The following is a 15,063-nucleotide window of genomic DNA, read 5'->3' as shown; positions in this document are numbered from 1 at the left end:
TTGACATAAGAAAGGAAGAGATTGTGTTCTTTTTAAATCTTTGAACCATGCTTCAATTCTGTTATAAATCTTAATGCCTCAGGTTGGACAATGCTCATTTAGAGCCCCAGAATATATTACAGTATTACAGCATAGCTAACAAAGTCTACACTCTTCTTTCTTGTACTTTAGAATATTTTCATATATTCTTACAGTACCCACAATTATTATCACCACATGCTGTATTAAAGCAATAATCACACATGCATCCACATACTGTATTTCTAAACATTTTAATGATCATGGATCTGTTATTCTTCAGTTTCTTTGGTGGTTTCACTCTGCTCCGGACACAACTCTGCATGAGGAAAAGTAGAAATGACTATTTAATGAACATTCAAACTGTCTAATGAATCCATACTTAGACTGACATGCACTAGTGGTGTAATTATTATTGATCTAAATTGCTGTCACACAAGTTTCAGTAATATTAGACGAACCTGCTTGTGTGTAGGTGAAAAGTGGAGGCTGTTGGAAGCCCAGACATTTGGCTTGTTCCCTGACTTCTTCCTGGTCTTTCTGTGGTACCTTCTCTGTCTTGGCTTGAAAAAACACAAAGTTAAAGGGATATGTGAGAGAAAATCAAGAATGCAAAAAGATAAAGTGAGAACACAAAATCAGGTAAAACTGTGAAAACAAACTCCCAAGTGTGGTATTGGTCAGAGACACACAAATGAATTTCCAGGGCATGTACTTGACTGGTGTGTCTTATTTTTTACAGAGGAGTATCCAGCACATCTAGAAAGATGGTAGACTATAGTACTCATACTACTATACTATTATCTCAGTGTTTTACCACAGAAATTTGAGAGAATATGGTGGTGAGGTCTCAATCTGACCCTCTATCTAGCCATCTAGCATTTTTAAGTCAAATGCATTATTCTTGATGCACTCTGAGAACAACATTAATAGGTTTTGTGTGTGCTTTAGTAATTTAACTACTGGTTGTACCACTGGTATGACTGGTGATGGCATGACACACCCACAAAGCACAAGCAATACATTTTACCAGTTCATTTTATGTTCAAATCAAACAGTCAAAAAAGACTAATGCCCATATTTCCACTGTGAAACAAAGAAAGCAGAAGTGATTATCTAAGTTCAACTAGTTAGTTACTTATGAACATATAAAACACTGTTTCAGTAAATATCTTTTTCTACATTGTGTTTCTTCAATTAACTAAACTAACTGTCTGCTAATCAATAAAATACTCGACTTCCAGGTATCTTAGAAGTGGATCAGGATCAGAGTTGATTTATTGTGCAGATGGAAATAAAGAAGATTTCTCATTAAGCCTTTTTTAAAACTGAAGCAACTAAAGCAGCATAAAGCTGCTGCTGTGTTTTAAACAGCACGCAGGTGTTTCACATTCAGAGGTTTGAGGCTGAGCTGCAGGGTTGAGTGGAGGTGTGTGGGGAAGTTTATTAGTGCTGTTGAACGTAAACGATGTGAAACAATCCGAAAATAAAGTTTTATTGATCTGATTCAATGGCTTTCTTACTGTCAGCGCTCCCTCTCTTCATTCACTCTCTAGCTCGCTCGACCACAGCTGCTAATAACAGCGTCCTGTAGCCGCTTACTGACGGAGCAACTCCATCAGTCCTCCAATCAGTGTCCGGACCTTTTATGCAGAACAGTGAGTGAGGATGAATAAAGTAGTAGTATTCCTGCACTGAACAGACTCTCTGAGAGCAGAGGAGAGCAACGCAACGAGAAGTGACAACAAACAGCAGTAGAGGCTGACATTAGCTGCTCCTCTCCTATGTCTCAGTGGGGTGGAAAAAACAGTGTTTTTACCATAAAGTAAAAGTAGATTAGTGCCAATCCCTCCACTATTGCTGAAGTGCGCCAACAGGCAGTCATCACAGGTCTTCAGGAAGGATGCGGAACTTGGAGCTGAAAGGCCAAAACAACAGAAAAGGCAGTGAGGAAGAAAGAGAGTTGGAATTAAGTGCACTGAATGGAGATTGTCAACATATCCCAGTACTGTACATATCCATCTATAGGCTACTCATTATGCAATTATTTAAATCTAAATTACCCATGGATTGATCAATACCCTACTCTGAAGTTTGATTGCTTAATTGATTGGGTTACTCTGTATCAGTGATTGAAATGTGTTCAGATCTAATACTGATTGATTTTGTGATTATCAGGTGTATAGTAGTAAACAACAGCTTGGTTGCTTTATTGATTATTTAATTGATTAGCTTTGTTATGGATCTTCACAAGTAGTTATTCAACTCATAGATGATGTTATCTAATGCATTTTAAATGTATTCTTAATCTTGACTGAAACACATGCATATATTTAATGTTTGATATTAGATGTTTGTTATTGGCATTTGTCATTTTTCCCATTAATCAGTGACTGTGATTTCCCAGTTATACACTTGTCAGAGTGGAAAACCAGAAGTATGTGGAATGGCATGTAAAGCATTATAGGGGACTAAAGCCTTCATTATGCTTCAAATGCCCTTATTCAGTTTTCTAACAGCATCTAAAAATGTGTTTCAGATCATAAAGCTTTTTCAAAGCTTTTTGAATATTTCCTCAAGTTTCATTCTTCACAACATTTGTCCTGTTATTCATCTTGTGCACCCCAAAATGTGCACGCAACATTTCATTTCGACTAGTTCATTTGAAGCATAATGAAACACTCCCCACTCAAATCTGACTAAACGAAGGCCTCCAACTTTTGTTCTTCACATCAGTTAACTTAGAATGTGTTAAAACTCAAAGACCCGCTTTGAGTGTTAACACACTGTCGTAGCAGAGTATTGACTGTTCTTCCATGGACATCTTGGACAACCTTAATCAAAACTGTAAAATGCTTATTTGATAAATGATTGACTTACAGGAAGCTGCGCTTTGCAATGTATTTCCAACTACAGTCAAATGGATCGAATAGCGGATGCACATCTCATTCCTGAGAAAACAAAAGATAAAAACATGTAACACATGCTGTTTTCCAAATGGTATGAATAAGATAAGGACACAGTGTTACTTAGGAATATTAACTACATTTGTAACCCATACAAGTAAACATAAGTGAATGAAAATTTCCTCTAACAAGGTCATGGTTACCACAGCAGTGGGTCGATCAGGACTGTTCTTGTGAGCATACTAAACATTGTACAAGGTTGCACAATTCTGTGGTTACCATATGGCTTGTATGTAGCTTCCACTGGGATTTACCCACCGACCAACTTTTCCTTGGATTTCTTTTTTATGAAGTTTGAAGTTCTGTTGTTGGTGAGCCACAGAAAAACAGACATTTATTTATATGAACATTTAGCGGATTACTTGACAGGACTTACACCATAAATCTCTGTTTAGCAATGAATGTCTGGTTGTTGTCTGCAGGGTTAAATTCAATCCAGGAGCTGTTGGTCTCTTTCATTGGCTGTCCAGTGTATTCAACTTCGCTCAAAACGTAGAATTCGTGCAGGATCCACTTCCCAGAGATCTAAGAGGAAGAAACACTTGATTTGCCTATAAAAGGATTGCCCTATAAAAATGAATAGTAAAATAATTTTTTTGACCTGCTATCCAGCAGCGGGTCTTGTATTTTTGTGGTATCAGAGATATCTAATTTCTACCTGCTATTACATATTTCTTTCCCTAGATTAAAATAGGGGAGTAATGTACAGAGTGCTGAGGTCATAAATGGGGCCAAGGGCCCCCCAAACCCTGACATCATGTCAGCTTTCTAGCATTAACAACATGTTGACCTTCTGTCAACAAAATTGAGACAACCGCAAAAAGAGCTGAGAAAGATCATTATTTTTTATGATTCAGCAGAGTAAAATGGTGTTCCAAACTATCTGAAGTGAAAACATTTTGCAGTGTCGCAACTCAAACTGGAGCTACATGCTTATAGTGTTGAATAAACACTGAGGATTCATTTGTAGTGTGAACATCAAAACTTTTCTCAATCAGTCATGCTAGCTGGAGTGCTGCAACTCATTACCAAAAAGATAAAACTCAATATTGCTATACCATCTTATATGTGTTTTTGTGGGGAATGCAAATGTACAGCTGAAATGGCTCTATGAAGCAGTTGGTTGTAGAGTACAATATGTTCATATAATATTTTCAAACGGCAAAGTGGTGTAAAGCAGCGTACCGTGTGCAGCTCCTCAGCTGATAGGGTTTTTTTCAGATTGGCACATTCTTCAGGAGTCGGAGCGGCTGTGGTCAGGGTCAGCAGCAGAGCCAGAGCTAACGCCTTGGACAGAAAACACATGGTGGAAGTCAGATGTAACAGCACCCAGAGAATCAACTCTCCTTTGAACTGGAGAGAGGAGACATCACTGTCTTATATCAGGCATGACTGATTGCGTGGGTGTGTGTGTGGGTGTGACTACTTCAGCCATTTTCAGGGACGTAGACTTAGACCAGTTGATTGAGGACAACTTGTGCAACTGGGGACAAAAGTCATGTCCCCAACTGGCAGGGATGCCGCCAGGGATTTTGGGCCTCATGAACAGATATCGCATTAGGCCTCACCACCATGCACAGGCTGCGCCAACCATGCACAGTTGCTGTAACCACACCTCCAGAGCCCAACAGGCCCTTTTAAAACTTTAAAATACTCTACCTATGCAGGCTTGCAACTCTTTTGGAGTCCAATACTAACTGCACAATATTTACTGACATTGAGCTGTGAAAATATAACACTGTGAAGACAATCAATATTTGATGACAGCTGATACCCTCTATAAGTAATGGGCTTTAGACCTACTTTTACAGTCTAAATGTAATCTTAATGGTACTAGGGTAACTCCCTTAGGAGGGACTGGAAATGAAATATAGTTTTTCCTTATTTTCTTAACCTTTACAGGTTCAAATTCCTTGAGAATATAATTTCTTCTTACTGTGTATGGGTAATAAGCATTCAGTAAAATATTCCTAATGACTTTGTTGGTACATTTAAAATCACAGAAGTTCACTCCTTCAATATGGAGCTGTCTCAGTTCAGGGGAGACGTTAGAGTTCCAGATATCCTCTCTAACCATTGATCTCACAGAAATTGGTATGGCTTTTATCACTCTATTATACTGTTTAACATTACATTGAATCTGAAATTTTTCACAAAAGTCCTCGTGTTGTAAAAGGTTTCCATTATCATCCAAGAAGTGTGCAACAGCCCATATTTCTTTGGACCTCCAATCCTCGATATACACAGATTTTCTACTTAGTAATATGTACCTGTTATTCCACACTGGACTGTTGTGCGGTGTAAAATTATGTTTGTAAATTAGCTAATAACTAGCCAATAGAGCAGCACTTGCTGATGGAAAGCTGAACGTTTAACTGGCAGTGATCTACAATCAAAGTCACAAGGCAGTAGAAAGTCTATTCCACCCATTTTTTGGAAAATCATATTAGGGATAATATACCAAAAGGAATGTCTGTTTGTAAGAAAAGATTTTAATCATTTCAGTTTTAAGACACCATTCATAACATCAAAATCAATCGCATTTACACCCCCATCTTCATAACTCTTAACCATGTCAATCTTCGACCTATTATATCCACTGTATGGACCAGTCTGTACATTGTACCTGACGAGAGTGGACTAAAACTTTTAGAGAGGCAACATAAAAAGGTACATGGTTTAAAAATTTACTTAGTTAATCTTTTTGAACTGTTATTGTTATATTATTGTAAAAGATTACAACCAAATGTTTAAACCACGTACCTTTTTATGTCGCCTCTCTAAAAGTTTTAGTCCACTCTCGTCAGGTACAATGTACAGACTGGTCCATGCAGTATAATAAGTCCAGGTCGGGAGGTCGGGACCCCCTAGCGGCCTGGTGCTTTTCCGTTGTGTTGACACTTCCGTTGTGTTGACTCAATATGCAGCATTTCTCTATTGCATGTGCTTTGGGGGTTTGTGTCGTTTTGGTTTTGCATCTTTTCTGTATTTGCAGCATTTTGTTGTTGCATGTGGTTTGTGTGTTTGTGTGTCTTTGGTTCTGCATTGTTTATGTATTTGCAGCATTTGGTCGTTGTTGCGCGTTTGCCCTTGTCGGCCACCGTACTATATACCTATACAAAAATAAACACTGAAAATAAAGAAGAAACATGTATGAATACAATTGTACCTGCCTGCAATGTGTATATTGTTGACGTGTGTGCTGCCTGTGTGTGCTCTGCTGTGTATATTGTCAAATTGCCACACCGGGAAAGAAAGACCTTTGAAATGAATTGAAAAAAATCGAAATGATACATAAAATATGTCACTCTTGCATTAAAGCCTTGGGTTCACACTGTAGTTTGACACAAGAAGAAATGGTGTTCTTTTTAAATCTTTGAACCATGCTTCAATTCTGTTATAAATCTTAATGCCTCAGGTTGGACAATGCTCATTTAGAGCCCCAGAATATATTACAGTATTACAGCATAGCTAACAAAGTCTACACTCTTCTTTCTTGTACTTTAGAATATTTTCATATATTCTTACAGTACCCACAATTATTATCACCACATGCTGTATTAAAGCAATAATCACACATGCATCCACATACTGTATTTCTAAGCATTTTAATGATCATGGATCTGTTATTCTTCAGTTTCTTTGGTGGTTTCACTCTGCTCCGGACACAACTCTGCATGAGGAAAAGTAGAAATGACTATTTAATGAACATTCAAACTGTCTAATGAATCCATACTTAGACTGACATACACTAGTGGTGTAATTATTATTGATCTAAATTGCTGTCACACAAGTTTCAGTAATATTAGACGAACCTGCTTGTGTGTAGGTGAAAAGTGGAGGCTGTTGGAAGCCCAGACATTTGGCTTGTTCCCTGACTTCTTCCTGGTCTTTCTGTGGTACCTTCTCTGTCTTGGCTGGAAAAAACACAAAGTTAAAGGGATATGTGAGAGAAAATCAAGAATGCAAAAAGATAAAGTGAGAACACAAAATCAGGTAAAACTGTGAAAACACACTCCCAAGTGTGGTATTGGTCAGATACACACAAATGAATTTCCAGGGCATGTACTTGACTGGTGTTTCTTATTTTTACAGAAGAGTATCCAGCACATCTAGAAAGATGGTAGACTATAGTCCACCATCTTGTGCTGTAGAGCACATCATGTGTGGGAAAATATTAGTAAAGCCGAAGATTTAAACCTTTGCAACTTCTTAAGACTGTCATGTTTGGCCCAGCACCTGAGCAGCAATGAGCAGATGACTGGCACCCCCGATATCAGTCTACAGACCGTGAGCACTAAATTCAATGAACAAACTAGTCAAAGAACTTCCTTATCTGTAAATTGAAAGGGGGGAGAAGTTCATCCAGGCAATATGTAGGCTGCGTGAAATCTATCAGCCTACACCAGCTGAAATCATGATGATAATGCTAAAGTCTACACCTCAGTGCAACCATAGTGGGAGCATTCGACACCACTCTACCTCCTGAAACACTGGGACTACAAGAATTGCTGAGAGAGTTGCTTCAAAAAACAAGGAATTTCCATCTAGAAGAAATTGGAGTAAGATTTGAGGGACGAAGCAGGAGAGAGGGAAGAGTTCAAAGGCCTAAAAAGACTAAAACTGTGGCCTCAAACATAACAATGAGTTTTAATAAGGAGTTTTCCAAACATGTTATACATGGTGAAAGTCCTCCTTCCCTGTCTCAAGCACCATGTGCTTGTCCAGCAAGGCTTCAGCTGGGAAGTGCGGCAACATTTCATTTCTGTTGAATGTGATATGCAAAAAAAGGAGGAGGAAAAGACCAAGACCCTGCAGGCTGCACTGGTTATGTTCTACCAAGGACTATTGGGGGACGAACGGGACATAGTCCCCATTTCACTCTCTATCCACTGATGATGAACAGGAGCAGTTTATTCCTTCTGTCCAAGACTGTTTGTGGACTTAAGATAAATACAACTTTGGCATAATAAAGGGTGTCCAACTCATTGAGGTCACTGCTAAGTCATCCTACACCAATAATCACTGCAACCTGGGGCCAAGGAAGATATTGCACTACTCTACTGCACAGGACGCATTCACACCCGGACAAAGGGAAAAGCGCTGTGACAATCATGTTCTTTGATTTTTCCAGCGCTTTCAACACCATTCAACCCCTCATGCTAGGAGACAAGCTCTTGCAGATGGGTGTAGACGCTCACCTGGTATCCTGGATTACTGACTACCTGACAGGGCGGCCACAGTTCGTCAGACTAAAGGACTGCCCCTCTGACACTGTGGTATGCAGCACCGGAGCACCACAGGGAACTGTGCTCTCTCCTGTCCTGTTCACTCTGTACACGTCTGACTTCAGCTACAACAAGAAGTCATGCCACATGCAGAAGTTTTCGGACGATACTGCATTTGTGGGGTGTATCAGAGATGGGCAGGAGGGGGAGTACAGGAGCCTGGTGGAGGACTTTGTGCAATGGTGCAAACTCAACCACCTACAACTTAACACTGCTAAGACCAAGGAGATGGTGGTGGATTTCCATAGGTCTAAGCCCGCGACTGGATAGGCTGGTAAAGAAAGCTGGCTCTGTTGTGGGAGCTGAACTGGAGAGCTTCACTTCAGTAACAGACAAAAGGACCCTGAGCAACTGCTCACCATCATGGACAATGAAGGTCATCCACTTCACAACACCATCATCCAGCAGAAGAGCATGATCAGCTGGAGACTACGCTCACTGTCATGCAAAACTGACAGAGTAATTCATTTGTCCCCAGGGCCGTACAACTTCACAATCTGGCAATTAAAGGACCCTCACAGCCACAGCCTGGATTAAATTCACTAAATTCACTTTAAATTGTAAATTTAAATTGTAAAAAGTATATTCACCAAATTCACTTTAATTTGTATATTGCACTATATTTTTAGGTTTATTTTTATTTTTACTTTTATTTTATTTTATTTCTGCACTTTATCACACAGGGTCATCCTCAGACCTTGTTGTTCTTATTTTAGTATTTAGTATTTAGTTTTTCTTCTTATTTAGTATTTAGTATTTAGTATAGTATTTTGTATTTAATGTTTTAGTATATTTTTCTTTGTTGTCTTTGTGTATTAAGCTGCTGGACCCTAAATTTCCCCAAGGGGATCAATAAAGTTTCTATCTATCTATCTATCTATCTATCTATCTATCTATCTATCTATCTATCTATCTATCTATCTATCTATCTATCTATCTATCTATCTATCTATCTATCTATCTATCTATCTATCTATCTATCTATCTATCTATCTATCTATATATCTATCTATTGCTCAACCCCTATCAGACATAGCTCAAATATCTGACAGATATCACATTTGTCGACCTAAAAACAGGCACTGTCTTCTACGCCATGCCTGGGTCTTCCAGATCTTTTAACATCTTTGTCTCTGAACATAATGAACATAAAGACTTAAAGTCAGAACATAAAGTCAGCCATTCTTATACACTGCCTGGCCGAAAAAAAGGTCACACACTCTAATATTTCCCTGGACCGCCTTTAGCTTTGATTACGGCACGCATTCACTGTGGCATTGTTTTCGATAAGCTTCTGCAATGTCACAAGATTTTCTTCCGTCAGGCGTTGCATTAATTTTTCACCAAGATCTTGTATTGATGATGGGAGAGTCGGACCACTGCGCAAAGCCTACTCCAGCACATCCCAAAGACTCCCAATGGGGTTACAGAAACTTCCTGTCAAAAACACTAGGAGGGGGGTGGCGCCCTATCGCCCTCTATTGGCCAGCCACCACTGGCCCTGAGTTCTACTGTTGTTTTTCTACTAAAAGATACTACTTTTCTACTTTGGTGAAACCAAATCGTAGAAAAACAACAGTAGAACTCAGGGCTATGTTTAATACGGGCATGCACGGGCATATTCCAAGATGACATTGCCAGGATTCATCGGGTTCAAATTGTGAAAGAGTGGTTCAGGGAGCATGAGACATCATTTTCACACATGGATTGGCCACCACAGAGACAAGACCTTAACCCCATTGAGAATCTTTGGGATGTGCTGGAGAAGGCTTTGCGCAGTGGTCCGACTCTCCCATCATCAATACAAGATCTTGGTGAAAAATTAATGCAACACTGGACGGAAATAAATCTTGTGACATTTCAGAAGCTTATCGAAACAATGCCACAGCGAATGCGTGCCGTAATCAAAGCTAAAGGCGGTCCAACGAAAAATTAGAGTGTGTGACCTTTTTTTTTGGTGGTGACTTTTTGTTTGCCCAGGAAGTGTATAATGACACAGTAACAGGCAGCGTGCATTAGCCTCCTTCCCCTAGCGTCTGTCCACTGTCAAAACTGGCCTTGTTCCATGTTTGGATGAAGTCGATAAGCAAAGCCTTTTTGGGCACTTGTTGACCCTTTTGGGTTCGCTGAGTTTGTTCAGTTTTGTTGACTCATTGCAAGGGATTGCTGTTTCTGATCTGACGGTCTTGCCAACCGCATCTGCTGTGTCAGGTCATTCTCAATCAATCTGAAGCATCACTGGCCTGTCCTGTTAATGTCGGCACAGATGTTTTTATCACTTACCACTCTGGTGGGTCTACTAAAGCTGCATTTGTAAGCAGGAGTCGTGGCTCCTTTCACTGCAGAGACATGTTCTGTTGAAAATTTCACAAGTGACTTAAATGTGGCCCTCTCTACTGTCCTGGATTCAGTTGGACCTCTTACTACCAGAACTAGGAGACTAAGGAGGTACACACCCTGGTTTAGTCAAGATACACGTGCTGGGACATAAATAGTGATAATCAAAGTGTTTATTGAAATACAAGCATGCCGCTGTGAAAGCATCATATTTTTCTTACTTAACCAATCTTAATAAGCACAATAAAAGTTGTTTTTTTTTAACTGTAGCTAACTAGCATTTAGCATTTAGAAAGGAACAGAAAGTGAGATGGACTGCTTCTTACCATAAAGTAAAAGTAGATTAGTGCTACTCCCTGCACTATTGCTGAAGTGCATCAACAGGCAGTCATCACAGGTCTTCAGGAAGGATGTTGAACCTTGAGCTGAAAGGCCAAAAAAACAGAAAAGGCAGTGAGGAAGAAAGAGAGTTGGAAGTAAGTGTACTGAATTGAGGCAGTTAACATATCCCTGTACATATCCATCTATAGGCTACTCATTATGCAATTATTTAAATCTACATTACCCATGGATTGATCATTACCCTACTCTGAAGTTTGATTACTTAATTGATTGGGTTACTCTGTATCAGTGATTGAAATGTGTTCAGATCTAATACTGATTGACTTAGTGATTATCAGTTGTGTACGCCAGCTTGGTTTCCTTATTGATTAATTGATTGATTAGCTTTGATATGGATCTTCACAAGTAGGTATTCAACTCATAGATGATGTTATCTAATGCATTTTAAATGTATTCTTAATCTTGACTGAAACACATGCATACTGTATAAGATGATTGTTATTGGCCTTTGTCAATTTACCCATTAATCGGTGACTGTGATTTCCCAGTTATACACTTGTCAGAAAGGAAAACAAGAAGTATGTGGAATGGCATGTAGAGCATTATAGGGGTAAAGGTCACAGTATGCTTCAAATAAAGTACCCCTTCAGATTTCTAAAAGCATCTAAATCGCTATTGCAGATGATAAAGCAGGAGGGAGGCTTTTTGAATATTTCCTCAAGTTTCATTCTTCACACCATTAGTCCTGTCCTGTGCACACAAGATTTCATTTCGACTAGTTCATTTGAAGCATAATGAAACACTCCCCACTCAAATTTGACAAAACGAAGGCCTCCAACTTTTGTTCTTCACATCAGTTAACTTAGAATGTTTTAAAACTCAAAGACCTGCTTTGAGTGTTAACACACTGTCGTAGCAGAGTATTGACTGTTCTTCCATGGACATCTTGGACAACCTTAATCAAAACTGTAAAATGCTTATTTGATAAATGATTGACTTACGGGAAGCTGCGTTTTGGAATGTATTTCCAACTACTGTAAAATTGTTCGAATAGCGGATGCACATCTCATTCCTGAGAAAAAAAAAGATAAAAACATGATGCTGTTTTCAAATGGTATGAATAAGATAAGGACACAGTGTTACTTAGGAATATTAACTACATTTGTAACCCATACAAGTAAACATAAGTGAATGAAAATTTCCTCTATCAAGGTCATGGTTACCACAGCAGTGGGTCGATCAGGACTGTTCTTGTGAGCATAGTAAACATTGGACAAGGTTGCACAATTCTGTGGTTACCATATGGCTTGTATGTAGCTTCCACTGGGATTTACCCACCGACCAACTTTTCCTTGGATTTATTTACAGACATTTATTTATATGAACATTTAACAGATTACTTGACAGCACTTACACCATAAGTCCCTGTTTAGCAATGAATGTCTGGTTGTTGTGTGCAGGGTTAAATTCAATCCAGGAGCTGTTGGTCTCTTTCATTGACTGTCCGATGTATTCAACATCGCTCAAAACGTAGGCCTCGTGCAAGATCCACTTCCCAGAGATCTTAAAGGAAGAAACACTTGATTTACTTTTCTGCTGTAGGACAGACAAGGAGATGTTTGTACTCTGGCTTGCTCTGCACCAGGCAACATTTAAGGAACCCCTTGCTCCATTTGTGAACTCAGTACTCCCAATGTTACTTAGAGATTTAGATGCGTAGGATTGCCCTATAAAAATGAATAGTAAAATACATTTTTTGACCTGCTAACCAGCAGCAGGTGGTATCGGAGATATCTAATTTCGACCTGCTATTACATATTTCTTTCCCTAGATTAAAATACACTGAGGATTCATTTGTAGTTTGAACATCAAAACTTTTCTCAATCAGTCATGCTAGCTGGAGTGCTGCAACTCATTACCAAGAAGATAAAACTCAATATTGCTATACCATCTTATATGTGTTTTTGTGGGGAATGCAAATGTACAGCTGAAATGGCTCTATGAAGCAGTTGGTTGTATAGTACAATATGTTCATATAATATTTTCAAACGGCAAAGTGGTGTAAAGCAGCGTACCGTGTGCAGCTCCTCAGCTGATAGGGTTTTTTTCAGATTGGCACATTCTTCAGGAGTCGGAGCGGCTGTGGTCAGGGTCAGCAGCAGAGCCAGAGCTAACGCCTTGGACAGAAAACACATGGTGGAAGTCAGATGTAACAGCACCCAGAGAATCAACTCTCCTTTGAACTGGAGAGAGGAGAGATCACTGTCTTATATCAGGCATGACTGATTGCGTGGGTGTGTGTGTGGGTGTGACTTCAGCCATTTTCAGGGACGTAGACTTAGACCAGTTGATTGAGGACAACTTGTGCAACTGGGGACAAAAGTCATGTCCCCAACTGGCAGGGATGCCGCCAGGGATTTTGGGCCTCATGAACAGATATCGCATTAGGCCTCACCACCATGCACAGTTGCTGTAACCACACCTCCAGAGCCCAACAGACCCTTTTAAAACTTTAAAATGCTCTACCTATGCAGGCTTGCAACTCTTTTGGAGTCCAATACTAACTGCACAATATTTACTGACATTGAGCTGTGAAAATATAACACTGTCAAGACATGCATGCAGCATTCTGCATACAGTGGAAGTCAAACTAAATAAACAAAATAACAAACAAAATCAACTTAAATATAAAAAAACTAAACAAACTAAATAAACTTAACCCTCCTGTTGTCCTCAAGTCAAGAAAGGAAGGATGGGAGGGAGGAAGAAGGAAGGAAAGGATGGAGGAAGGGAGGGAGGAAGGAAGGAAGGAAGGAAGGAAGGAAGGGAGGGAGGAAGAGGGAAGGAAAGGAGGGAGGGAGGAAGGAAGGAAGGAAGGGAGGAAGGAAAAGAAGGAAGGGAGGAAGGAAAGGAAGGGCGGAAGAAGGAAGGAAAGGAGGGAGGAAAGAAGGAAGGAAGGGAGGAAAGAAAAGAAGGAAGGGAGGAAGGAAAGGAAGGAAGGGAGGAAGGAAGGAAGGGAGCAAGAAGGAAGGAAAGGAGGGAGGAAGGAGGGAAGGAAGTAAGGAGGGAGGGAGGAAAGAAGGAAGGAGGGAGGGAGGGAGAAAGGAAAAGAGCAGGGGAGGAAGGAAGGAAAGAGGGACAGAGGAAGGTAGGGGGGAGGAAAGAAAGAGAGAAGGAGGGAGGGAGGAATGAAAGGAAGGAAAGAGGGAAAGAAAGAAGGAGGGAGGAAGGACAGAAGGAAGAGAGGAAAGAAAGAGAGAAGGAGGGAGGGAGGAAGGACAGAAGGAAGAGAGGAAAGAAAGAGAGAAGGAGGGAGGGAGGAATGAAAGGAAGGATAGAGTGAAGGAAAGAATGAGAGAGGAAGGACAGAAGGAAGAGAGGAAAGAAAGAGAGAAGGAGGGAGGGAGGAAGGACAGACGGAAGGAATGGAGGAAAGAAGGAACAGTCAAAAGAGATGGGGTCAATTTGACCTGGGAGGTCGACAGGAAGGTTAAATATAAATGAACCTCTTATTAATTGAACATTATCATCTATAAAATGATATAATGTCTAAAATGATTAAATCAGCTGCACATTTTGAACTAAGTATACTACCAATTCTTGTCACTGAAAAAGATTAAATCAATATTCTTTTTTTTCATAATTATAATAGTAATGATAATAAAAAAAAGAAATTCCCACAGACCCCTTTCAGTAATGTTAAGTGTCATTCAACAGAAGGCCTCATCTCCTTCTTCAATTGGGAGTAGGACTTTTTATTATTATGGAGGGGCAGGGACAACTGATTAAGTATGATTAGCTGTTAAAAGTTTACCTGCATTAATTCAATGTCAGCTGAAAGTGCAAACACACTAATATTTGTGGAGCACAAGTAACATTAACCTGTTTCACTGTGCATATGCTCTCCCTTCCTGCCTTTTGTTTCTTAACTGATCACTACCTTGGTTTTATTGTATACAAAGCCTCCATTTCATTTGCTTTGGGTCAGTCCACTGCAGAGACATTGAACTATGCTTACCTCAACAGACTTAAAAATCAAATCAATTTGATTTGATTTGATTTGAAAAAAAACCCATGATGGATCCTCCTTAAGAAAGTGAGGAATGTGCAGC

General features: G+C 39.6%; 2 protein-coding genes across 2 annotated transcripts; both read right to left on the bottom strand.

Moving 5' to 3' along the window:
- Positions 1 to 256: 256 nt before the first annotated feature.
- On the bottom strand, positions 257 to 4,351 carry LOC133985441 (saxitoxin and tetrodotoxin-binding protein 1-like). Its single transcript, XM_062425054.1, has 6 exons — positions 4,170 to 4,351; positions 3,361 to 3,509; positions 2,899 to 2,969; positions 1,838 to 1,936; positions 480 to 581; positions 257 to 337 (listed from the first exon to the last, which is right to left on the bottom strand). Exons 1-6 carry the CDS (start codon positions 4,287 to 4,289, stop codon positions 291 to 293), a joined length of 588 nt encoding a protein of 195 aa, XP_062281038.1. The 5' UTR covers positions 4,290 to 4,351; the 3' UTR covers positions 257 to 290.
- A 2,225-nt stretch (positions 4,352 to 6,576) lies between these two features.
- LOC133985440 (saxitoxin and tetrodotoxin-binding protein 1-like) lies at positions 6,577 to 13,214 on the bottom strand. The gene is made up of 6 exons (XM_062425053.1): positions 13,027 to 13,214; positions 12,366 to 12,514; positions 11,953 to 12,023; positions 10,936 to 11,034; positions 6,800 to 6,901; positions 6,577 to 6,657 (listed from the first exon to the last, which is right to left on the bottom strand). The coding sequence occupies exons 1-6, from the start codon at positions 13,144 to 13,146 to the stop codon at positions 6,611 to 6,613; spliced, it is 588 nt and encodes a 195-aa protein (XP_062281037.1). The 5' UTR covers positions 13,147 to 13,214; the 3' UTR covers positions 6,577 to 6,610.
- Positions 13,215 to 15,063: the final 1,849 nt, after the last annotated feature.

The sequence above is a fragment of the Scomber scombrus genome, chromosome 9, assembly GCF_963691925.1.
Source record: "Scomber scombrus chromosome 9, fScoSco1.1, whole genome shotgun sequence".
Lineage (NCBI taxonomy): Eukaryota > Metazoa > Chordata > Actinopteri > Scombriformes > Scombridae > Scomber > Scomber scombrus.
The sequence above is the reverse complement of the archived record's forward strand: the minus strand, read 5'-3'. Positions and strand labels throughout refer to the sequence as shown.